Source organism: Podarcis tiliguerta (assembly GCF_965153285.1).
Source record: "Podarcis tiliguerta genome assembly, chromosome: 7".
Lineage (NCBI taxonomy): Eukaryota > Metazoa > Chordata > Lepidosauria > Squamata > Lacertidae > Podarcis > Podarcis tiliguerta.
Genome location: NC_139540.1, coordinates 55572660 through 55598159, shown reverse-complemented (window position 1 = coordinate 55598159; position 25500 = coordinate 55572660). Strand labels below are relative to the sequence as shown.

Here is a 25500-nt window from a genome sequence, read left to right as displayed (position 1 = left end):
TTTTGTTTTTAAAAGGTGAGTGAATCAGTTGATGAAACAATGGCTTATAAATAAGGTCCATGAAGCTACTCACATAATTTTGTTACATTCAGGAGTGCAATAACAAACATAAGTGTTTTTGTTCTTTGCCAGGGCTGACCTCTCTATTTCTACTTAGGCCTGATAAGCAGGGGAAATGGCTGTGGAGGCACAATGTCTATATAATCTATTTCCTTCTTAGCTCCAGGGTCTATGAGTAGCATCTATTCCAGTGTTTCCCAAATTTGGGTCTCCATCAGTTTTTGGACTACAATTCCCCTCATCCCTGACCAAGGGTCCTGCTAGCTAGGGTTGATGGGAGTTGTAGTCCAAAAACAGCTGGAGACCCAAGTTTGGGAAACACTGATCTATTCTCTACATTTGATGTTACTCAAGTAGTTCACAGTGGTAGTGGATTGTGAGAAGCAGGACAGACATCTCAATGAGCTAGAGGAACTTTTGTTGTGATCCCAGTATTATTTTGCACCAAAATTAAGTCCTACAGAGAGGTCTACTGAAGCAACAAAATTGTTATTTTATTTTTTTTGCACAAGACATTCCCCTGCCCGCCCCAGATTATTCCACACATTGACATATCATCAGTTTGCTATTTAAAAGAGTGCTGCACAGTTATTGTAATCATTTTGTCTTGCTTTTTTTAAAAAAATAATACAATACTTATTCTCTGCAGCTTGAAGCTAGAAATATGTTGTTACCATTAGCAGGAAGGTAGGTGAAAAGCTGGTACTGGCTTCTCTTTCTCTTTCCATTGCAGACATAGAAATTAACTTGGACGGGACTTGTAATTCTCTGATTGCGGAACGGTGGAATCTCAATCACCAATGAAGTCTAAAAGAAAATGTTTTATAAAATAAAAGTTTTGTTTTGAAAAGATGAAACAATGGCTTATACAGAAGGTCCATGAAGCTACTCACATTCATGCAAAACTTTAGGGATATGCCTCCAGAGCTTTGCAAGAGTATTTCCTACACATTTGAATTTTCTTACAGTGTCGTGTGCCATGGGTAATCCGAGCAACTCAATGAGAGGGTTTTTGGTTTGTTTTTTGCAGTCATGCATTTCAGTACAAAATGCACCTGATGCGAACGTGTGTATTTATTTATTGCTGTATATATTTTTAGTCTAGCATCCTGTTCTCACAGTGGCCAACCTTATGCAACACCACTGTCTCCTCCTGCGGCTTCCAGCACATGGTATTCAGAAACATACAGCCTCCAACTGTGGAAGCAGAACATACCCATCTTAGCTAGTTGCCTTTGGCAGCCTTATCCTCCATGAATTTGTCTCATTCTCTTTCAAAGCCACCCAAGTTGGTGGCTCTAACCACTTTTGGTGGGAGTGAATTCCATAACTATCGGTCGTATAAGTACTGTGTTTCGTCTGTCCTGAATCTTCCAACATTCTGCTTTGCTGGATTACCAGGAAAAAAAATTCCCTATCCATTTTCTCCATGCTATCCATAATTGTATACACATTGATCATGTCGACTCCTACACATCACAAAATTAAGATAACTGCAGATTTCAAACGGATTGCTGAGTTCTGCTTTGCGTATTGTTTCAGAAAGTGTAAATTTGTTAGATTTGGCTTTAAATGCATATTGACTCAAATTTCTCATCTATCCATAACAGTCACTCAGAGTGTCTCTCCCACATCCATACACAAACATACAGTGTGTGCACACTGTACTTGATATTATGCTAGCTGAGTGATGAACATGCACACACACACACACACGAGAGAGAGAGAGACATTATGATGTTTCTCAAAGGGGAGATACTTACTGGCTTACACAACTCTTTGTCAGTTTTGGCTTCCATTTCCCACACGTGATGACCATCTAAAAAACAAGAACAAGAAAAGAAGTTGTCTAATTCTACACCGTCATCTCTTCACAGGTGTCAGAAATGAAAAGGGGATCTCCCTTTTTGAGACAGCCTTAATTTAATATCACACAGAGAGGATGAAGTTGAAACAGGCACTTTGCTTCTTTTGTAGTTTTTGATTCTCCAGTGCCATCAGCCTTCCAAGATGATCCTAGCAAACATTTCGCAGGATGTACAGGAAAGACAAATTGCAGCAATAAAAGTGCTAGCATGTTTGCAAAGCTAAGCAGGATCTGGTATGGTTTCAAATTGAGTGGGGGACCACGTGTTGAGATTCCTGCATTGCAGGGGATGGGACCAGATGACCCTTGGGGTCTCTTCCAACTCTATGACTCTGATGGGCTAGAGTGGCTGGAGCCAATGGGAGTTGAAATCCAACAACATCTGGAGTGCCTTTGGTTTCCCCATCCCAAGGCTACAATGTTGGACTTAGGAGAGTTGGCTTCAAATTCTTATCCAGCCATAAAGCTTTCTAGGTAAGTTTGGGCCAGTCATGATGATTCCTCTCTCTCTCTCTCTAGTTAACCTGTGTCCTAGAACTGTTGTGGGCATTAGAAAGAAAAGGAGAAACTGGACATGAGAAGTCTATTAAGGGCAAAGGGCACAGACTAGATCCCACTCATTGTTTTATCAGAGCTACATGAAAATAGGATAGGGTGAAAATGCTATACCTAGAACCGTCTGAGCTGGTTAAGAGTTTGTAGTCCTTTCAGCTTTGTAAAGGAATTACCAGAGCTTCAGGCTTTTTCTATATTCAATCTATTCTGAAAGATTAATTACTTGAATTGGGATTCTGTTTTACAGTTCCTGCCAACTCATCAAATCTTTCAATTATTTTTTACAGTGCCATTGCTGTATATTACTTTTTCTTTTTTTCCTTTTAGGCTGATTACAAATGTGTGTCTGTTCATGAACGTTTTTTAGGTGTTACGTTAAAGGAAGGGGTTGTATCGAGCCCTTTGACTATCTGAGAAATAGCAAGAGTTAGTGTTGCTCCAGTACAAAATTCTCTTGAGAATGTCCAGACTTTAGCTGCTGCAGAAAAGTTGAGGGGAACAGATGACTCAATAAGAGTTAGTGACATTTCATTTAACAAAAACATAAGGAGGAGAAACTGTTATGAAGCAGAGACCAAAAAGCAAAGAATTAAAAAAAGCAAAGAATTAAAGAGGGGGGGAAAGCAGGCAATTCCTCATGTTACGTCTGGTGAACCAAGAGGGAAATCTCTACACCCACGGACTGGGATCAACTCCAGGAGAGAAACCTTAGAGCACTACGTCAACTTCTTACAGTAAACATGTTTTGTAGGTTTATCTGGATCAGCTAATTTTGTTTTGTTTTTTTAAGGGGGGGAAAGTTGGGAATGGATGGAATAAATTTTAGGGGTCTCAAAATGCTAAAAGACTTGCTTATACTGGAGAAAAAGGTCTTATGTCAGTACAACATTTGCCAAGTATCCTACCCAAGTATGCTAGATGCCGTCTCCAGTCAGAATGTGCCGGAGGAGTGAGGAGTGATACACCACAAAAGTTTCCATTGTAAGGCTGCCACATCTGCATCAGCCTGGCTGACTCACAGCCGAAGGCAACTCCCTGCCTGGCCGAAGTCCAACAAAAGTACACCAGAGCAATTTATACCTTTCCAAAATGCAAATAATTCAAATTACAGACATAACATAAAGCTGAAACAGACACATTTCAGGCATTCCCTTTAAAGTTTAACTCACTCAAGTGATTCTCTCCAAATGGACTTTGTTATTGTTGTTGTTGTTGTTGATAGTGTGTGTAAAAGAAAGGGAGACGGAAACCTAGCAAACCACTCATATATGCTCCTCTCATCTATCCCCAGAAATCTTTTTTTGGAACACATAATGTTTCTCCAGTGAGGTGTTATTACTTTCTGTACTGGAGCAATTAATCTAATATCTGACCCTTTAAAAACCTGGCATTAAATTTGTTTTGATTTCTTTCTTTCTTTCTTTTACAGTTTAACTTTTTGCCCAAAGGCTTAAACAGCATTTTCAAAACTGAATTTTAAAAGACGCACATAGACAACTGAAATAGTTCATAGCTTGCCTCTGAACGCAAAATTCTTGAATTGTTTGCAAACAGACGAATTCTAAGGTTATATCCATCGTGGGATTGTTGCTGATATTGTTGCTGATATCCATCGTGGGATTGTTGCTGATAGGACATATTGACCTTAATAGCCCTCATCGAAATACTGTATGGCAAGACTCAGTAACAGTGATACCGTCTTACGTGGATGGCATGCATCCCGTACTATCTTTGCCTTTTCCTCTGCTGCAGCGTTAGGAAAATCTGAAATGTATTTCCTACCAGCGACGTCACAACTACTGTGTGCTCGTGAAAGGATTCCGCACTGCAATGGTTCCATCATCTGATTAAACTCCCTGCTAAAGATACCTCTTTCTGGTAAGTGGCCAGGGACCCCTTTATAAAATCAGCACCACTCCTGGAAATAGGGACAAGTGACCTTTCCACTAACTCTTGTGCTCCAAACTGTACAATTCTCATGTTTCTAGCCCCTCTCGATGGCAGAGGCTTTCCAAGTGCCTTGCAATTGAGCAGACACAGAAATGGATGCAGCAAGCAAGTGAAATGGGTGTGGTGGACTCTGAGAGATAGGCAGCCGCAGAAAACAACATTATGCAGAAGGCATGTGACCGAGGGATATTCTCCCACTTAAGTTTATTACGTGAACTGCAGCTTGACTACCAATCTGAAACTTGACCCTTTTCTGGCCACTTGCCCCTCAAACTGTGACTGCTGCTGGCAATGGAAAGACCAATGGAAAGATCTCGGAGAATGTAAGATCTTTTACCAAATGGAGTTCAGCCAAAAGTCTGCTCACTAGTCTCCACGTCTCATCTCATCGGAACAGACGCCAAACCTTGAGCCCTCAAATGCTGCAGTGCAAAACGAAATGTCTACAGAAGCAGAGCTCACATCCAAAGGTCCTTAAAGTATCTGAGGGACGTGTCTGTTTCAGGACCAATCCCTGCCCCACTTCTAGTAATCTTTTTCCTGAAGATTCTCCTGCTCCCCCTGGTCAATTCTTTTAAAAATGCAAGTGATATAATTCAGCTAAACTACAGTGCTATGTGAATAGTAGAAACTGCCCAAACTCAGTGATGGCTTCTTATTCCCTACATTAAAAGATGCATTAAAGCCTTCCACGTTCTAGGAATGTAATATAGAAGTGGCAACCTTCCTGCACCTAACTACCCTGTTTTTCTTTGAAAACTCATGGGATTAAATACAAACGCTTCAGGAAAATATAAAGCAGGCTATGTTGCTTGCTAAAAGCAAATGCAGAAACATATACTCCATGGGAAACTACCAGAAATATGATTCTCAATACAGATCTTTCCCCCGGCAGCATTCCTATCCCCCCCCCCAAAAAATTAAGAAAACAACAACAAAATTAACTCATATCCCACCAAAAACTCATATGGAAGAGCAAGGAAGAATTGAAATTGGTGCTTCTTCCAAATAAAACATTATTTAACAAAATGTCTGTTTGTGAGAAACTTATGAATCGACCCTGAAGGCAAATTAATATAATTGTGCATGTGATTATAGACGTCGCTTGATTAGTGCAATGTGTTCTACCACTGTGATGAACCATGCTTTACCCATCACATTGCGTGCAACAAAAGGTGAGCCAAGCAATGCCAAGCTTATCACGTGTTTGACGGTGTGTGCACTGATTGTGTCAGATCATCTTGAAGATACCCTGAACAAACACGGAGGTGCTTAAACTGGGATGTTATAAAGCCAGGGATCTCCAGCCTTTTTTGGGGGGCGGGGGCAGGGTCTGTTGGCATATCTGCAAACTGGATTAACTGTCCTGGGCACTGCACACACCGCAATCAATTGTACTCGCCAACCAATTATATTGGCTACAATAGAATGCTTCTTGGAAGTCTAAGCAGGAAGGAGATTTATTGGGTGCCAGGGAAGAACTCTGCAAGTGCATGTATGTTCACGGATACCACACAGGTGAGCCCTATATAGGCCTTGACCATCCTAGGAAGCTTGACTCTCAAAAGGTATCTCTCAGGCATCCCTGAGATGGCTTTTGAAATGATGTCTGCCATTTTTCTCAACTATGATTCCGTAAATTGGATTGACAGGGTCACCTACGAGCAAACTACAGTTTATACATTTGACAAAGCATCTTACCAAATTATTTTAGTGCTGAATTATGAATTCTGCCATTTCTTTAAACACACGTCACAGACTTCAGGAAGAATGTAGTCAACATTCCTTTGAGCTTGTGCCACATACACACCTTGGCCAGTATAGTTAATGTTAACTCTGAAGACGCTGAAGATTTCTCCCGAAAAAGGAATCTTATTACTGCTTCTCAAACTCTCTTTATTGAATGCTAACCCAAATTTAAAAAGCAAGGTAAATTGAAAGACGGTCCCAAACCACAACTCTTTCTGTGCAAAGAGGAGTTTGCAGCAACCAAAGGAAGTACTGGACTCACTGCTACAAGGAAATCTTGAATTTAAGAAGGCTGAACCTGTAAAATATAGCTGGCATCTTCTTCTTCTTTAATAACTGTGTGACTGAGTGTCTTGGATACACATTTAATATTGACTTTCACTTCTGGAAAATATAGCTGGATGTGCAAGCAATAATTTATTGACAAAAAAGCCCCTGAAGTAAGGGCTTACTTCAACACTTTATTTTTTAAAAAACAGCCTTATAAAATGCCTGAGGAAATTACAGTACACTTCTGAAGACAGCATGCTATGGCTCTTGAAAGGAGAGCAATCCCAACCCCAGCTCTCACTACTGCATAAAAAATAACTCTGCTTTCAGAAGAGGTCTTTGCACAATGTTTCTCCCCCAACAAGCATTTTAGATAAGTATGTTAAGCAGCTAATAATATCCTCCCACCTAGCTTCTCCTTTCAGCATTAAGAAACACAGACACAGAGCACTGTAGGTGAGGCTAACGTCTCATACATCTTCTCATACTTCATTTCAGTGAAGAGGGAGTTTAGTTGAGACCACAGCTCTGTTTCTGGCTTGAAGTTCAAGAACGGACTTGACGATTCTTCAGGGCTTCCCTTTCATATGAGTCATTGTTAAGACAGGCCAACAGTGCCTCTTCTCCCGCCTTTCTCATGCAAGGACAATGCTATTTCTCCAGATCCTAGCAACTGAAAGCTAGCCCTTATAGGGAGGCAGAGTTCACAACATTCGATGAATTAATATATTGGAATGATTTGCATAAGCAAATGCTATTATATTCATAGATCACATTAATTAACATAGACCTTATTATAGCCTTTGAGTTTGTCCTTAGGGGTGGATCACAATTTTGGTAACTCGGTGCAGAATGTCAAAATAATATACAGATATATAAATATATAGATACGTTCTATGATATAGTGTTATGAGTTTGAGAGAGGTAGGTTGTATGCCCGAGCCCCATTCTCATTCCTGAATCCAGCACAGATTCAGTTCCTGGAATAGCCCTGCTAGCTTCCGGGTGAGATAATGGCCCTCTAAACATGAGCCATTAAGGTAACAAAGGAAGTGGTTCTGTGTCACATAGCAAATGGGCCTGTCCTCTCCCCCAACTTGCTGGTAGTTAGAAAGACAAAGGCCAGAGTTGGGAGTGTGAGTTATGTGATCAAGAAGCTGGCTGCAGGCTCGGCAGCTGAGAGACAGAGCCATTGCTTGATTTCTGCTGGAATCCAAGGCTGTGGCTATGGAAGAAGCAAGATCCTCTTGGAGTGTGAATGCTCTGAGGCCCTCCATTGTAGGCTCAAGTTGTGTATGTGTGTAAATAAACCATATATCATAGAGACACCACAATCTCTGCTGTCCTTCGTTCCGAGGAAACCTGGAACCCCCTGGCACCATATGTGACTTGTAGATAGGAGTGGCGTGCAACAATATAATATTACATTGCCATTAGCCATGCCATCAGCTACACTGGTAAAAGAAGAAATTGCTCACTACGTAGAGTTGTCAACCATTTACAATGTTAAAATGCATGCATTAAATTCTAATACTTCCTTTAGACTGCAATCCTATACACACTTACCAGAGAGTAAGTCCTACTGAAACCCAATCTTGTGTAGACATGCATACAATTGCAATACTAGTAACATTATAGCCAGCCACTACATTGCCTGACAGCAAGTTCATATGCTCCTGGTCAGAATGGGAAGTCCCAGTTCCCCCATACGTGGACTTCAGATCACATGTTTTTATTGTAGTGTCTTCTCTTAAAACTGCCTGGATTCTTTTCTCCTGGTCTGCTTCCAATGTATTTTTTTTTTTTGTCAACAGTTTACTGTTTTGCCCATCCAGCTATATTTTTTCACAATGAAAATCAACATTAAAGTGTATCCAACATACCCAGTCACAGGTTTTCATTTTTTTAAAAAGAAAGGATGTCAGCTCCATTTTAAAGCTTTAATCTTGAATTCAAAATGTCCTGATAGTTCAGTACTTACTCTGACTTCCACCAACTTCTGATTGCACAGAAAGTGTAGTTTTGTACTGTTTTTCAATTTGCGTGTTCAGACCCAGAGACCTCCCCCCTAAAAAAACACATATTTGACTCAAATTTTAGTTTTGGTTTTTGGCAGAATTTAGACCACAACTTTATTGATTACAGAAAAGTGAGTGGTTCGACTAGCTGCCTGCACCCTTGCAGGCAGTGCTGACACAGGGCACCAGCATAGGTAAGCCAAGGGTGAACATCTGAGGTAGTTGAAAAGCCCAGGAACAGACTCTGTTCACACCCCAGATGCTCCCCTGGACTCAGGCACAGGCACAACCCCCTCTCAGGGGTTGACCAAACCAAGTTGAGTCCCTGGATTCCTTTAACAGAATACCCTTCACATAGGGATGGCGAGACCATTCTCCCATCCCTATCACATAAACCAGTGCCTATCTGCAACCTTACAAGTTGGGATGATTTGCTACGTGGCAGGCGAAACCCAAATGGCAATGGCCAATCAGCCAAGTGGGGAAAATTCCTGCCGTGCCCATGTCCCAACGACAGATGACACACGATGGCATAGCAAGGTCAATCGCAAAAATGCCCTAAAAGTAGGGAGGTGGGCAGGTGTTCCAGTGCAGGACCCATAAGAGGAAGCTCTGAGTCACGTGCATGGGTATATATAGGTCCCTTGATCCGTTTAGACTGCACCCCAATGGCCAGATTAAACCCAGCAATGAGGGACCTACCAATCGGGTGTTGTGGCTATCCAATTAACCCACCCACAACCAGGAGGTCAGTCTCCAGGTCTCGCCGCAACATGTGCTCTCTTTTAGTGAGGACACAATTTATCTCACTATTTTATTATGGGAGATCTCTTTCACAGCATTCAGTGGGGAGAGAGTTTCAATAGCAATAATGCAGTTCTTCGTAGGACAAATCTTCCAAAAGATGTCAGTGTTTTAAAAGTTAACACTAACTATTCTGGCCAAGTTAAATATATGTATTGCAGAAGCTCAAAGACATGTTGAGTACATTCTCCCAGAGGCATGATGGCAAAGAAATCACAGAATCCAGAATTTAATGGCCAATTCTAAAATAGGTCACACCTAAAGCTCTCCCTTTCTGCTCTCCTCCATGCAACCCACTCCGCTGGGTTCCTAGTTTGAAGGCACCCACTTTATGTATTTTATTCACTTCTCCCAGCATTGATCACGTGGAAGACAGCAAGGGAGTCTATGAGAGGGCATTTGACTGACCCGGTCAGTTTGCATCTCGGTAACTGTACTGCAGTTGGATGCGACAGTTGCCAGAGACTGCCTTACTCAGCAAAAGCACATTGTGCTGTTAGGGACAGTCAGAAGATTGCAGAGTGAAACGGCAATCTCTTTGGAACTCAGTGAATGTCGAGGGTTAAACGGCCATGACCATCAAAGCCTCCGTTTGAACGGCTGGGAGACGTTAAGTGCGGGAGAATTTCAGGAGACAGCTTAAAGTTCAGGGGGTTTCAGCAAGCAGCTGTGGAATGTCTCGTTTGTGCCAGCACCACGGAAACCTTTTCTAAAACAAGAAGGCATTTAAAAAGGAAAGCTACTCCCCCTTTGCTCTCGCCTTCACTGACCCTGCCTTCAGCGCTCAGCTCCCTATCTATTCTAGCCTCACTTGTGATCTCGGGTTTACTCTGAATTATATTTACTTAACCCCCGGTCTCACCAATGGTTTGAAATAAAATGGCAGATCCAGAAAGATGTTCCCTCATCCCCTCAGCCATTTGCAGCTTAATTTAGAGTTGACTCTACAGCACCTCGGAAAAGGAAGAGGAAGTTCAGGTTATAAAAGGACAGACAACAAAAGTGGGCTTCTTCAATGGTAATATGTTTTATTTCGTTCCTGGTCTTCGCACGGCTGTCAGACATGTTTGGATCAGCGCTGGTCTTCCTAGATGAGCACCTACTTAAATTTACAAAGCTTCACACACCCCTTACATTTACTACAACAATTCCTACAACAACTACAGTAATTCCCCAGTGTGCCACGAGAAATGTTTTTCAATGCTTGCTTGCTGTCAGTAGTGCGCCTTGCCAACTAATTATTAAAATAATGGGGGGGGGGATGAAATGAGAAACATAAATGATCAGCAGGCAGCAGGCAAGAAACCCCAAATCCTCGGTTTAAAAAATATGGGAATTGAAATAAATCATGTGTGAAAGAAACTATAACACTCCCTCTGACTAGGACATAATAAAATCAGCCACACACCATCAGAAGCTCCTTTACAGATTGTAGAGCTCTGTCCAGCAATTGTTATAAACATTATGTGCAATTACATCATTTGCTCTGGCGCCCATCATTGAGAAAGGTTTCATCAGTAGAAGGTTATTATTGTTTTAACAATATAGGCTAAGGGCCAAAGCAGATATAGCATGGGAGATCAACAAGTGGTATCTGAATTTCTCCATCATACATCACTAGTTTCTGCAGGTAACCATAGTGCAAACCCCACTTCCTACTTGCACTGTTAAGAAGAGTATTACAGGATCTAATCAGAGTAGCCAGGGGCTTATTTCTCTATACACCCTGCAATACCATATATGCCATTACGTGAAACAATGGTCTGTTTATATACGACAAGCAGGTCAATCTCTACACAAGAGAATAAATGGATACAAACCTGATGCCAAAAATCGCAACATTCTCCCCCCCCCAATCCCACCCACCTCCCACAGAGGCACCAAATGTCCATTTAATTACGCTTAATTCATTTCAGTTTTTAAACAAAGTGCTCACTCCTGCGTTATTTGCTTATGGGGGGGGGGGAATACATTTTCAAATGATGCAGAGACAAGCATTAAGCTTGAGCTAAGGTAAAGGTAAAGGTACCCCTGCCCATACGGGCCAGTCTTGACAGACTCTAGGGTTGTGCACCCATCTCACTTAAGAGGCTGGGGGCCAGCGCTGTCCGGAGACACTTCCGGGTCACGTGGCCAGCGTGACATCGCTGCTCTGGCGAGCCAGAGCCGCACACGGAAACGCCGTTTACCTTCCCGCTAGTAAGCGGTCCCTATTTATCTACTTGCACCCGGGAGTGCTTTCGAACTGCTAGGTTGGCAGGTGCTGGGACCGAACAACAGGAGCGCACCCCGCCGCGGGGATTCGAACCGCCGACCTTTCGATCAGCAAGCCCTAGGTGCTGAGGCTTTTATCCACAGCGCCACCCGCGTCCCTAGAAGCTTGAGCTACCTTTCACTAAAGTTCCGGAAGTAGCTTCTACATTGTGTGAAAGCTGAAATTTAATACACGGAAATTAACAGTAAGGGAAATGTTGGAGGAAATGGAATAAACTTCTGTGTGGATGCAGTTGCGGTCTTTAAAGTCCTAGAGGACGCAGTTGTTTTTTTGTTTCCAAGAGACTCACACAACTAACACTTTGGAATTCACACAGTGAACAAGGGGCTGGGCAGATGCTGGCATATCTATCTCCTCCTTCCTCATCAGTTCCCCTAAAAAATGCCTTTCCTCATTAATAGGGTGGTCCATAATGGAAGATAAGGATTTCCAAATCCTTCCATGAGCCAGTTGCAAGGGATGAGGTGGCCCATCTCCTTCTGCCAGCGCCCCTTTGGATTCAAGCATTCATTTAGATGCAAGCACAGAGTGCTTTCCCTGATATGTAAATTATGGAAGCAGAGAAGATGAATCTTCAAATGTTCTGTGTAGTAACACATCCTGTTGGGGGAGATTGACCAAAGTTTCCTGATGTATTAGTGGCAAACACATGTTTGCTTCTTTCACTAGGTTTTTTAAAAATGCATTTAAGAAAGGATAGCATTTTTAGGCTTTCCCATTGAAGTCAGTGGGGCTTATTTCCAAATTTGTTTAGGTTCAGGCTATTAGTGTCGCTTATGGAAGCCTCTAAAACAGTAGTGTGATACCTGTGACCCTAGAGGTGTTGGACTAAGAACTCCTATTATCCCTGAGCACTGGCTACAGCTGATAGAAGCCAGGCATCAGGCCACGTCCAGAGGGTTGCAAGTTCCACACTTCTAAAACTGTCTGCATGTTAAAAAATAATGGATAGGGGCCCATGTAACTTTTACTTCTCATGACATACAACCAGCAACACACAAACACAGATCTGCACTCATCTGTAGGACCAGTGTTTTAAATACCTGGAGCTTTCTCCACAAATATGACTTTGGAGTCTTGAAGAAAGTTGTGTCCGTTCAGTATCATTTTCTTTCCACCCATCACATGATAGCTATCAGCACTTTGCTTCTCTACCAAAGGCAGCTCCTGAGCAGATCTTTGAGCTGATGAGATTGAGAAATAAGCACCGTTATTATAAGTACAAATCAAATACTGTGAACGCACAAACACATACACAGAGGTCTGAAGGATTTTGTCCTGATATTCAAACCATAATCCTTCTAGCAAGCCTACTTAAATCAAGATATGCCAATTTCTGCTGGAAATAATTTTAATTTTGGTTTCAGTGATGAATTTTAAGGATGGAACGGACAAAGCAAAATACATTGATGCTGAGCATGCACATGAACACACACACACACACACACACAGAGAGAGAGAGAGAGAGAGAGAGAGAGATTATACTCACAGCACTCAATTGGGTTGGATGCCACTTGTAGAGAAAGGGTTCTCCCATTAGGTTGTGGGATATGAACGCGAAAGACTAGTCGAACCCGTGTATTCTTCCTTCCAATGTCAGTTTCTCCTTTCCTCAGCTCTATATCTGAATTTCTGAGTTTCAGTATTCCAGCACAGTCAATGCTGTCCAAATATAAACAAATAAAAAACAAACTTTTAAACCAGCCTTCATAAGCTTCCAGAAAAACATTTATTTTTTTTGAGGGGTGGGAGGGGAATTATAGTCTCACTGAGGAAAAAGTACCACATAGCTCCCATTCACAGAATTAAAATCCCTCGGGAAGTCCTTACCCAATAGCTTAATCCACCCTTGGATCAATCCAGAAATCAGTTATCCAAACTTTCAAGAGTGCCGCCTCTGGAAAGGAGCTAACATGAGTTGCCCATTGGCCCCACTCTTATTTTAGCACTGCTTGCTAATTCGCCACATGGCAGCATGAGGCCTACAGAGTTGCTAGGCAACTGCTACCTGATATCCCTTCCCTTTTATGGGACATTTGGATATCACAGAAAGGATCATGGGGCTCTTTTCCCACTTCCATTCACCTTCTGGAAGTAACTCAGTGGAAATCTGGGGTTTTTGGCTCCAGCTCCTGGGACTAACAAAAACCCTATGATCGATGTGAACAGGGTTGGACCCACATCATTAATCTTCCTGGCATTTCTCTGACAAACAGGAATATACTGTCCCTAGCACTGCAGTTAAGAATCCTGAGATGTTTTTGAAACTTCATTCCACGAATATTTATTACTGAATGGTTCTCTTAATGCTGTAGCTCCTTGCTCTGACACCCGTGGAGGGCCGTTATGTTGAAAATTATTTAAGGGTAGGGGAATTTTGAGCAATTGGGTAAGAAAAGAAAAGATAAACAGCTTCAGGATTAAGATTTATGGATAAAGTTTAAACCAGGTGCCATTTTGAAAAAGAAATGTTACATCCTCTCCAATATTTCTCCAGTGAAAATAGGAATGTCCTATTCTATCCCTACCAACATTTCTCAGGTGAAAATAGGAAACTCCTATTGATTATAAAGATGTTTAAATCAGCAGCTGATAGAGCCTTTTCATGGAAAGGCTCCCAAACCACTAAACAGATATGTACCAGCAAGCGAGTCCGAAAGCTGTCCATTAGGTAGGAACCCCAGACTCTGAGCTCTCATTTTGAAAAATGAAGCCTCTAGGTAGAAAGTTATGCAGCAAAATGTGCTGTTCCCTTTCTAAGGCCCCATCTGCACTACAGCTTTAAAGCAGTATCGTACCACTATAAACAGCCATTGCTTCTCCCAAAAATGGCAAATGCAAAATGTGGAAACTTTGCAAAGAGGCTCAGGCATGACTTCTGCTGTGTTCAGGCACCCCTTAAGAATTCACTATATACTTAACTTAAAGTACAGTGGCATACATGTCTACTTAGAAGTAAGTCTCTTTGTATTTAATGGGGCTTTCTCCTAGGTAAGTAGTATGGGATGGCAGCCTAAGCTCAGGTTTAGGGGAAAACAGGGTTATTGAGCCTTTAGTAGCTGTATGGCAGGCAGCAATTCCTTTTCTAGTATGGAATACAATTATGGGAAAAGCTTCACCATGACAGCACTCTAACTTTGTGTTATGCCATGCCCCCATGGCGGCCATGTTGTGACTAGTACCCACAGCACTCTCTCAGACATGAGTTGTAAAAGGTTGGCGACCGCTACATTAGTTAAACTGAGTTAATTGCCTCAGGTGGTGATCACAGCAGTTGATTAGCCCCTTCCCCACTTGCCACAGCCCTCCACTTGCTCTCCCCAGCCACCATCACCCTTCTGCCCCATCCCTGGCTCCAAGTAAGCACTAGCTCCTAACTGGGTATAATTTCAAAATCCATGGAATCTAAGAACAGAAGTCGTAATTCCAAGGAATTTTCCTAGAAGGAAAATGGCAAGAATGAAAAAAAGGAGAGGAGAAAGGGGGGGAAAGCAGGAATATCAGAATGGAGAGCCAACAACACTTGCATCACATGGTACTAATGGGCCCCTTGCTAGGTAAATGTACTACATTTTTGAAGAGTCAGCTAACAGCTATCTTGCTTTGAAGAAAACCTTAAAGAAATGAAATCTTGGGCATGGGGGAGGTGATGAAAAATCTCCAACATCATTTACTCTGGAGTATCATCTTCAGCAAAACATACTAAGGGAAATGAATGGGACTTAATGCTGAAACTTGGATCCCTGAGTTAGACATTTGCTTTACACTGAGTATGTTAGTATTTTTCTTCCTCACTGTAAACATGATTTGCAGAATTAGGATTTAAATGCAGAGTGCAATAACAGGAATAGCTTTTCTTCACCCTGATCCCATTGTTAAGCCCATATTAAGTGTGAGGTTCTCAGCTCACAGACATAAGCAAGCCTTGTAAATGTCAAAAACACACACACACAAAAACCTTGAGTGGAATGTTTGATTAAAATTTATTATAACTATGGATATAATACCGTCATGAAAATTTATAGACTCTGGCTCAGAGATCCACTCAACCAGTCTTTATTATAATGGAGGATATGAAATAAGTTTGTAAAATTAGAGCAACTTCACCTCTTTTATTATCTTTCAATCCCTGGGGCTTTGGGCTGATTCAGACAGAATATGGTTAGATGCCATGAAAATTAGTCTTGTAGATGCTCCACGTTGCACATTTCTACCTCCCCTTTACAACAATTTATTTCCTGGTTTGGGGGTGCTTGTCTTCCAATCCAAGATAGACAACCATAGTTTGAACTTGGATTCCAGCCCTGGTTTTGAGGGTTTGGATGAAGCAACAAACTATGGTTTGCCTCAGACTAGGAAAGAAGGAGGGAAGTATTGGGCTCCAGAAAATGAAGAAGGGGTGCATGGGCCCCAAGGCTTCCTGAAGGCTTGCTCTCATTATGCAAACCAATGGTTTGGCTTTATATCTCAGCCAGCCCTTACTACTACTACTACTACTACTACTACTACTACTACTACTATTACATGGCACACAAAAATTCAACAGGTAAAACTTGCTCCCTTTTGTTTAGTTTCAGCACCAAGAAACGGAGCACGCAATTTGCATAAACAAACTGCCATTATGTTTGTCATTATGACGCGAGTTATGGGGAAGACTAATACGCTACGTGCTTGCCAAAGACAAGAAAGGAGTAAATTTACTTCAGTAAACTGGGAAGAGGGCTGGCCATATGCTCCATTTGTATAAATTGATTGCATGCCACCGACTTCAGTGGAAGAAAGCCAGTTTCCACATACATTTTCAACTAGAATTTGGCACAACTCTCCTGCTATAAAATATCAAAAATGGTCAGAGCTGTCTCTGTCTTGGTTTTCGGTGGGTGGGTGGGGGGAATTCTATGAGATGAGCTGCTGTGGTGGCAGGCAAGTATGTCCAATTAGACACAGGGCCAGACATCATAATCCCCAATGTTGTTCCTGTGTTGCAAGCAAACCAGAGACGTTACACAGCTCAAGACCATGCAAGGAAGCTGGCATTGGCCCTCTTTTGCTGGATTCAGCACAGTATTGATAAAACCCTTACAAAGCCCCAAAATGACTGGGACGGGACCTAAAACACGTACCATTCTAAAGTCCATTAGAACAATCCTATACCTCTGATATATTGTAATAAACTTTTACTGTATGCTTGCAAAAGGCAAACAGCAGGGGAAACCAATTTATTTATTTATTGCTAATTCTACTCTGCTATTGAGTGTCCCACATAGGATTGCGGTTTTTCCTGCCATATATATATCCATGAAACCCTCTTTCTAAATGTAATATAATATGGGGCGGGGGGGTCAGGTTAATAAAGGGAAACCCCAGCAAATTAAACTCTCCAATCATGGCGCTTCACAGTTAAAGCCTCTTTTTGCAGGTCTCGGTGGAATAAATCTAATTTCTGAGAAAGATCTTACAATAAATATATGTGTAGCATTGCCTCATTGATCTAAATGGCTTGGCAGACACCAAAAACATTTGATTAGTCTCGGCATTCAAGTAAACAGCTGTGGTATTTACACATAATTAAACTGACACAGGGCTAGATTACGTAGATTGATATAGCAAGACCTAAGTGTTTCAGGTTAACTGAGAGCTGGGTAATCAAATCATCATTGTAATTATAGGGTCTGATATCTTGCAGGAGCACAACGAGGGAGAAGAGAGAGAAAGAGAGAGAGTTCTTAATCTCCATGTTTGCTTAGTTGGATTGTTCAAAAAGAAGAGATATCCCATACTATCTTGTGTGTGACTCTCCAAAGGAAAGGCTTGGCTTTGAACATACAAGTCGGCCTTTTGCTTCAAACTGTCAAAGTGCAATCCCATGTATATTAACAAAGAACTAAGTCCCATTGTATCCAACATGCCAAGGTAAGCACGCACAGGATTGTAGCCACAGTCAATTAGGGCTCAATCTTATACACAAGAACCTGGAATAAATTAAGCTACTGTAAATTAACCATTAGGGACGCGAGTGGCGCTGTGGGTTAAACCACAGAGCCTAGGACTTGCCGATCAGAAGGTCGGCAGTTCGAATCCCCGCAACGGGGTGAGCTCCCGTTGCTCAGTCCCTGCTCCTGCCAACATAGCAGTTTGAAATAACGTCAAAGTGCAAGTAGATCAATAGGTACCGCTCCAGCGGGAAGGTAAACGGCGTTTCCATGCGCTGCTCTGGTTCGCCAGAAGCAGCTTAGTCATGCTGGCCACATGACCCGGAAGTTGTACGCCAGCTCCCTCGGCCAATAAAGCGAGATGAGTGCCGCAACCGCAGAGTCGGTCACGACTGGACTTAATGGTCAGGGGTCCCTTTACCTTTACTTAAATTAACCTGGGATGACATGATACCAGATACAAACCCTACTTTGGTCAGCTGCTGCTGCTCTAAGCCTGACAGTTTGGGGGGACAAAACAATAGTTCTTTACAACAAAAGCAGTACAAAGTGTTGTTGTTATCTACTAAGGTCATCATCCCTGACCACTGACCATGCTGGCTACAGCTTGCAGGAGTTGTAGACCCAAATATCTGGAAGGCACTACATTGGCTATCCGTGGTTCAAATGCTTCAGGCTGAAATCAAACATGCCATGAAGTTGTGTGCATGTTTTCTGCAACTTTTTTAAACTACCGAAAACAGCTGCAAAGGCTATAATCTTCAATGAAGGACTGGCAGGAGGCACAATTATTTGCCCTCCTATCATTTTCCCTGCTCAAAATCATTTCCTCTGCTAACTACCTTTTTTTTCCTGTGGAGGCAAAGTGTGCATAACAATGCAAGCATTCATGAAAACAACATGCAAAAGTACATTGTGGTAGGTAAAATTGTTAGCAACATGTGTATATTAGGTAACACTACATAAGAATACTTTGGGCAGATGTACACTACAATGATGACAGATTTAGATAAGGACTTAAAAAACACTTCGAACTGCATTTAAGACTGGGGAAAAAATGAGAAAATGAAATTGACAAGTTTGTCCATTCCTATTGGAGGTGGGGAACTGGCTATATATTTTTTTCATATTCAGACATTTTTCTTCCCCCACAATCTGTTGGTATGGTTGGTTACTTACACCTTCCCCTAAGCAATGCATTTAGTACCTATTTTTGGTTGGGCAACCACAGTGCAAAATTCAGAGAAGTGTGAATTTTGATGGATAGCTGCATTTCAGTTTGCAGATTGTTTCAAGAACCGTGAATGAGCTTGTCCAAGTTTCTCTCCTATGTACAACCATTCTTTGCTCTAGTTTTCAGCCTCCTGTGGCTCCCTTTGTTTTGAAAATTAAAATTAAGAAGTTGAAAAAAACTTACCCAACCTTTTGCCTCATTTAGCTGCAACCTCAGAAAGGACCTGGACTAATTTTTTCCTAAATACATACATACACAAACACACTCCTATTTTCTTCTTCGTAGGAAAGATTCAAATAGGTCCTTTATTGCAGAATAGCCTGCAGGAATAAGGTGGTGGTGTGTTAGGAACTTAAAAGCGGGAGCCGAGGCTGGAAATATTTGAGGCACTGTAACTGATACTAGATTTTAAATGGCAAAGAAGCACATTGTCGCTTTCTATCTAGAGTTTCAACCAATCAGTTGTCCTAAATAAATATTTGTGAATTTTAACTGAGGCATTAAAATGCTGCTGAGCAAAGCACGCATACAAAAGCTAGGGGGATTTTCCAAATGAGAAAGATATTGTACAGGATTCTGTACCGGGGTGGGTAAGTTACATACAGTTGGCACTCAGTTTTTAAAAAGGGGAGGAAAGGAGAAGACAAAAAGCAGAGGAGGAAAACGAATAGCACCAAAAGTGTTGGGAGGATGTGTGCCTTACATGGCTCTCATGTTGTTTTCGGGAAGAAGCGGTATTTCCAAAACTTTGGTGTTGGAAAGTATCGTTTCGTGGCTGGTTGTGGAGACCGTCTTCCCTGTGATCCGGTGAACCTGGTAGAAGGCATGGGGTCTCAGCAGGCGGTCGTCTGCAGTCCCGATGAACAGCTGTAGCGTGAGCGGGTCGCTTTCTAAGTAACCGTGTAGCTGGCAGGAGAACAGAAAGAACTCTGCATAAGCACCGTACACATAAACTGCAAGGAATCTATTAAATTTTTATATGCAAGGGAGTCTAATTTAAGGAGAAAACTTGTGACAGGTGCTAAGTGTTAAGCTCTCCTCCCCCTCCCCCCACACGTACACATACTCCTTTTTTGTGGTAACATAATATAGGGACAATAAAAAGGTACACTCCGAGAATGTATCATTATTGTGGATGACCTAAGGCACTTCAGACAGACTTTGAGCAGCACAGATTCATACATTTCATGGAACAATATTCAACAGAAAACAGCAACGACGAGAGTCTCTGTTTCTCTGGAAAAGCAAATAGGTAGCAGGAGAGTAAAAACCAGGAGGATTAAGTTTCATCACTTTTGCTTTCACCATCATGTGTTGGTGTGGAGAAGACACCCTCAAATCTCTAGGAGGCAACATAATATGCCTAGGTCCTCACACAGAAATGGGGGCAAGGGAGAGAGAGAGAAACCAAATAGCTGAGGAGGCCGTGTGAGCATCACAATTTAAGGAGCCTGAGCAACCAAGTTCTTTCCAGCCCCTGGTACTGAGGCCTCCTTTACGATAAGTGAGCATATTTGTAGAATGATATTTTATAGCGTGCCTAGGCTGAAGCCTAAGATACATATTCTACAAGCACGCAGCGTATACAGAGTGATGTCAAGAGAAGCAGTTTTAGCTCATCTCCTGCTGCTCTGGCACACCTGATTCATCAGAGAAAGAGAGGGGAGGAGGGGTTCAGACTGTAGTTTCTGTAGTGGTGACATACAAGATGCTGAAATATAACAAATCAAATCAGCGGATTGGAAGAGGCAGGGAAGGGGGGGAAACCTCAAGTTAAGTAGTTCAATCTGCGCTAGTGTCTGGCTACCTCTTGGCAAGCTGCACACCAGGCAGAGCTTCTGATGTGCACACCACTAAAACTCTGCCAAAGGGAGCCCTTCTGCCGCACGCAAGGCCCATTATATCTGGCACAATTGGCATTCCTTCCGTGTACGTTTGTGAAATGCTTTAGCTAGCAAAAAAAAAAGGGGGGGGTCACAAAATGTGCTGTTAAAGCTAAATGAAAGTTAAGGAGTGGTAGTTTTTGTTTCAATCTGATAAACTTCTTTAAACAAGCCTTCAGTGGGAATACAGCTTGGTATGTGGGGCAGAAGTAATATCTGGGAGTGCCTTGCTGGGAAGCACTGAGTCTGCTCTAGAGGAAAGGGTCTCAGAACCCCCGCTGCCGGCACAGAGTCCACCAGACTGTCCTTGCTAGCCAGGACAAAATAGCTGGTGCACAAAGGAGGGGTGCTGAAAAGCAAACCACTACTACAATTCTGTGTCTGAAGCATGCAAGGAAGACTAGCTGCACAGACATGGGTGCATCGTATTAGCTTCTCCCTTTCTGGACTTTGCATGTACGTTCTTTAGAAAGAACTAGGTGGACCTTCTGAAACCTGTGTGAGACCCAGCCTCAAAACACTGAAGTGTTTTCAAGAAGTGTTTTGTCACTGGTGGTGTATTAAAAAAGAAAAGAAAAGACATTACTGCATGGAGATTGCAGATATTGAGAAAGGATCACCAAATAAAAGCCTCCCGACTGATTTGCTGGTATTTTTTTTGCTGGAAGTCATGGGACTGATAGGATGGGGGGGGGGGAGACATTGGATCATTGGCTCCTTTTTATGAAACACTACATTAGGCGCCTTCAGCCCTACCTCAGAAGTAATGCAAGCCAAATGTGTTTACGTAGTACACCCGATGGATATGGAAGGAGACTGAAAAGCTGCTCACTGGTTCAGCTCTCCCCTGTGTCCAAAACATGGCATGGCAGTGCCTGTTTCTGTTAGTTAAAAGCTTCACAGGAAAAGTTACCACTGATGGCTAAAAGAATAAAATATGGAAAGGGAAGGGAATAGTTATACTAGTGTGTAATGAAGAATTTTTGCTCATCTAGGCAGGGTCGGGATTCATTCGCACAGCGGCACCTATTTTGTCAACTACAGGAGGAACTGTCGGGAAGCAGGCCCAGCCCAAGACACTTTGCAGCCTGAGGCAAAGGACAAGATGGCACCCCATCCATTCCACCTGCAGAAGCCAACCAGCCTGTCAACTGACGTTTACTCCAACACTAGCAGCAGTGCTCTCCCCTACTCCTAAGGGCAGCAGGGTAGTTTAGGGGGTGCAGGATAGGGTGTGCGTGTTCTGTCCTTAACATCTGCCACCGTACCCAACAGCATCTGCCTCCTGATGTGGCCACCTCATTTTGCTAATGGTAGGACTGGCCCGGCTGGGAAGTCATCTGAAATCTCAGATGGTACATACAAAATGCCCCAAAGAGGGTGTGTAGCTTGAGCTGGTGTCCTGTTTATAGCTTATTTGCATTACTGCAGCCAAACAAGGCAGCTACAAGTAGATTGTTTTGTCTGTCCCAGATTTTTCTGTCAGCTTCACCCTGCTAATAGATGGGACTTGGTAGCTTCGTTCCTCTTGAAATGATTTGCATATCAACACATAACTAGGCAGCGCCTTATCTGGAAGCAGGCATCAACTTATTACGGGAAAGATTGAAATGAAAGCAATATTGGTTTAATTAACTTCTGCAAACCTCATAGAACAGGGCGTCCAGCCAAGAATTACACTTATAGGATAAAAGGAGTCCTGAGATTTCACCAAAGTCTCGCTCTAGACAGGTGTCTTGGTCTATATATGCTAACTCAACTCAAAAGCTAGTAGCAGGACCTAAACTATTACTGCACATTAACACCTTGCTTCTGATTTGCTGCCTGGAGGAGTTGTGATCAGCAGTTCTAGGATGCAAAGTTACATTTTCTGATAAAGATTTATAGTACTGATCCACATGTAGGTTAAAAAAAATAGCTTCACACTCTGAGGCACAACTTGGAGGTCTCACCATCACCTTGATTCACTTCAGGTTGCAGCTTGTGGTGGAATCCAGAGTAATTGAGACAACACCATTACGTCACAATTACATCACCTACTATTGATAGTTGGCCTACTTCCATCACAAAAAGCAGCAGGGAACTGAAAACCCACTTTGCCCTATGGCAGTGATCAATTTCCAAACTGATATGTGTCTCCCACCAAAGACAAGCAGGCAGATACTGCCCCTGATTTTCACACCTATGGTACAAATAACTTGATCAGAATTTCAGGTAAGGCAAGTGGGGCTGATCTGTTTGGTTATGCCACAGCAGTCAGTTCCTAACATATTTTCACCAGCACAATGTAATGACAGCATGAAGGAATGGAGTTTTATCCAGGGTCCTTAGGGCACCATGACTGACAATGCAAGAGGCTTTGGTCCTTCTCGAGTCCTACATGGGACTTTTCCTGCCAATAACAATTCAGTGTTGCCAATGGCTGCAGATGTCTGGCACAATGCTGGCTTCCACCACAGAAGCAAAGGCATTTTGCACCAGTGATGAAGTCCTGTGGAATAGTCCAGTAGTTCCTTCCTGGATTCCTGCTGCCTTTGCACTGCAGTGCAGAATACTGAGCAGTTAAACTGTTAAGTTCTCACCTAAGAAAACTGCAGCAATTTATGGACACATTTTTCTCAGACGTTTGTTGCCACGCTCCCTCTCATTCTGCTTGTTTTGAATTTGAAAACAGATATTGCAATTCCTCAGGGTGATTATTCAAGACAGATGTTTGCTGACAAATGTATCGTGTATTTAGTCACCCACTTATGTCAGGTCCAGACAAGAGGAAAATAAACAAGTTAAATAAAACTGCACACACACACGCACACACAACAAAATTTTGTGTCTTTTTATGATGGACGAAAGTTCTTACTGCAAACACAAACCATATTTCCCCTTCTAACACGCACTGTGCAGGGGACAGCCTGGGTCAAAACTTAGGGTCTAGCCCCAATACAAAAACACAGGTGTTGCTGTCCCAAAGCTGTCGTTTCCTTTTCAATTCCATCAACTGAATTGCATTATTTGCTGTTTACATTATGTCACCCAAGCCTCACTATGCCATCCACGGCAATAAAACATGATGCAAGGATTAACATTTTGAAAGGACATATTCAGCGCTTGCCTAATTTTAGATCATGCACCTATTTCCATTAGCTATGCGACAGATGTAGCTGTACCAGCTTTTTAAAAGTAGACAGAATGGAGTAAACTTTTGCTCCGGAAGGGCCATCTACACAAAAAAGTTTGTGTCTTGCTAAATATTTGAAGTTGTATTTTACAGAGTTGCCGTAGATCAAAGTTTGGACCAAGGAAACGGAGCTGCTTCTCTCTGCTTCCTGTCAGCTGGACACAGGCAGGTAAAGAAACAGATATGCATGTTAACCGTAAAAACAGGAAGGGGGAAAATTACCATTCCAAATTATTAGGAAAAAATGTGCGCACACACACATGCACATGTGCATATTTTCCACGCATGCTCTGGAATACTGTTCCTGGCTGGCAGCATGGGAACCATGTGTCACAGACCCTATTTTTATCCTTTTCTTTCTGTAACATGGTCCCAAGGCTAAAGTGCCACTGTCAGCCCCGCTGCAACTGAACACTACTGACACAGAACATTCTCGACAACTTCAGGACAAGAATTAAAGGATGCATTTTTGTGGGTGCAGTTTTTAAAATATATATGTCTAACAATATATGGCTCTGCCAAATCCGTGCTGATAAACATTACTGTAAACAAAAATCAACTCCCCCCCCAAAAAACAGTATTTGGCTTTTCTTCCCTTACCAGAGCTCTTTTTGTTATAGGTGGAATATCAGTACAATCTATGCTCAACCATAGATAAAATTTAGCATTGCACTGTATGTCTAAGTCCCGCAGAATTTCAGTGGGGCTTACATGCAGGTTAAGAGTGCATCAGATTGCAAATAAAGTTTTCCAAGTGTAAAGGCTCCCATAGATGACTTATCTCCATTAGAAAGAGAGATGGAAAAGACCCACCTTTCCTGCACAACAGTATTTCTAATATGGAGGATCTTAAGAAACTTATCTCACCATGCTGTGAAGCCACAGGCCAAACTCAAATGAATATGCCTAATCCAAAAATATCTTAAATCCCAGTGAAATGAAGAACTAGATACAGGCCTGATTAGCCATTCATTTTATTATTCAATCTAATCATTTACAATGAAAAGCAGAGATGATGGTATTTCGTAGATAAGGGAGGCCCATCCATAGGTCAAATTGGTAATACCCTGAGCCCCAGTCCTTTAGTGTACAATGTTTGGACAACTGCTGGGCACTCCTACTATTTGTGAGTTCTTCAATGCAACTCTCTGCAGTTGCCTCAGCAAACCCTTGCTTTTTAATCATTCTACCTTCCAAATGTTCCATTTACTTGTGCACCTCTGACCTCATTTCTACCCAAAGAATGACAGCCTAGCAAGGCTTTGGGTATGGCAGTTACACCATCTTCAAGTGTCCCCCACCCAAAAAAAATTACAATTGCAAGTTTACTCAGTTCAGTCGCATCCTGCTTGGGAAAGAGGAATGCAAAAGCATTTCTCAGTTGAGAGTAAACCTGACTATTCTACATGCTAGGCTGGGGATTTGGAGCAGAACCCCATCCAAATCAAAATAAAACAAACCACTCTCCATACATCTTCTTGAGCCTCAAATGAAATTGGACAGCGAGCTGAAGCCCAGAGGAACAGGTACTGCACAACCTACCTTCCTTGAAATTAGCAAGAACCCCACAAGACAATGTGAGCCTGAGCAACTCCTGTGGGTCACATGCAAGAGACATTTCCACTGGTTTGTGCTCACTGTGTAGAAGAACAATTGTGGAAAAGTCAAAGGAACTTCTGGGAAGTGAAGAAGATTGATACCCCCATGCCTATCTTTCTTCATTATAA

At 42.3% G+C, this 25500-nt stretch overlaps 1 protein-coding gene across 5 annotated transcripts in view; it reads right to left on the bottom strand.

Annotated features, from left to right (window-relative positions):
- Positions 1–25500, bottom strand: part of NFATC1 (nuclear factor of activated T cells 1) — a 123669-nt gene that overhangs the window by 44956 nt on the left and 53213 nt on the right. For all 5 annotated transcript variants that reach the window (XR_014513267.1, XM_083449169.1, XM_083449167.1 and 2 more), the window contains exons 4-8: positions 19419–19621; positions 13038–13210; positions 12592–12732; positions 1824–1879; positions 735–867 (exon numbers count right to left, since the gene is read on the bottom strand). Coding sequence is in view for 4 of the 5 variants with exons in the window: in XM_083449169.1 (XP_083305295.1) it covers positions 735–867; positions 1824–1879; positions 12592–12732; positions 13038–13210; positions 19419–19621 (706 nt within the window). In the remaining variant the exon portion in view is untranslated. The remainder of the gene's footprint in view (positions 1–734; positions 868–1823; positions 1880–12591; positions 12733–13037; positions 13211–19418; positions 19622–25500) is intronic.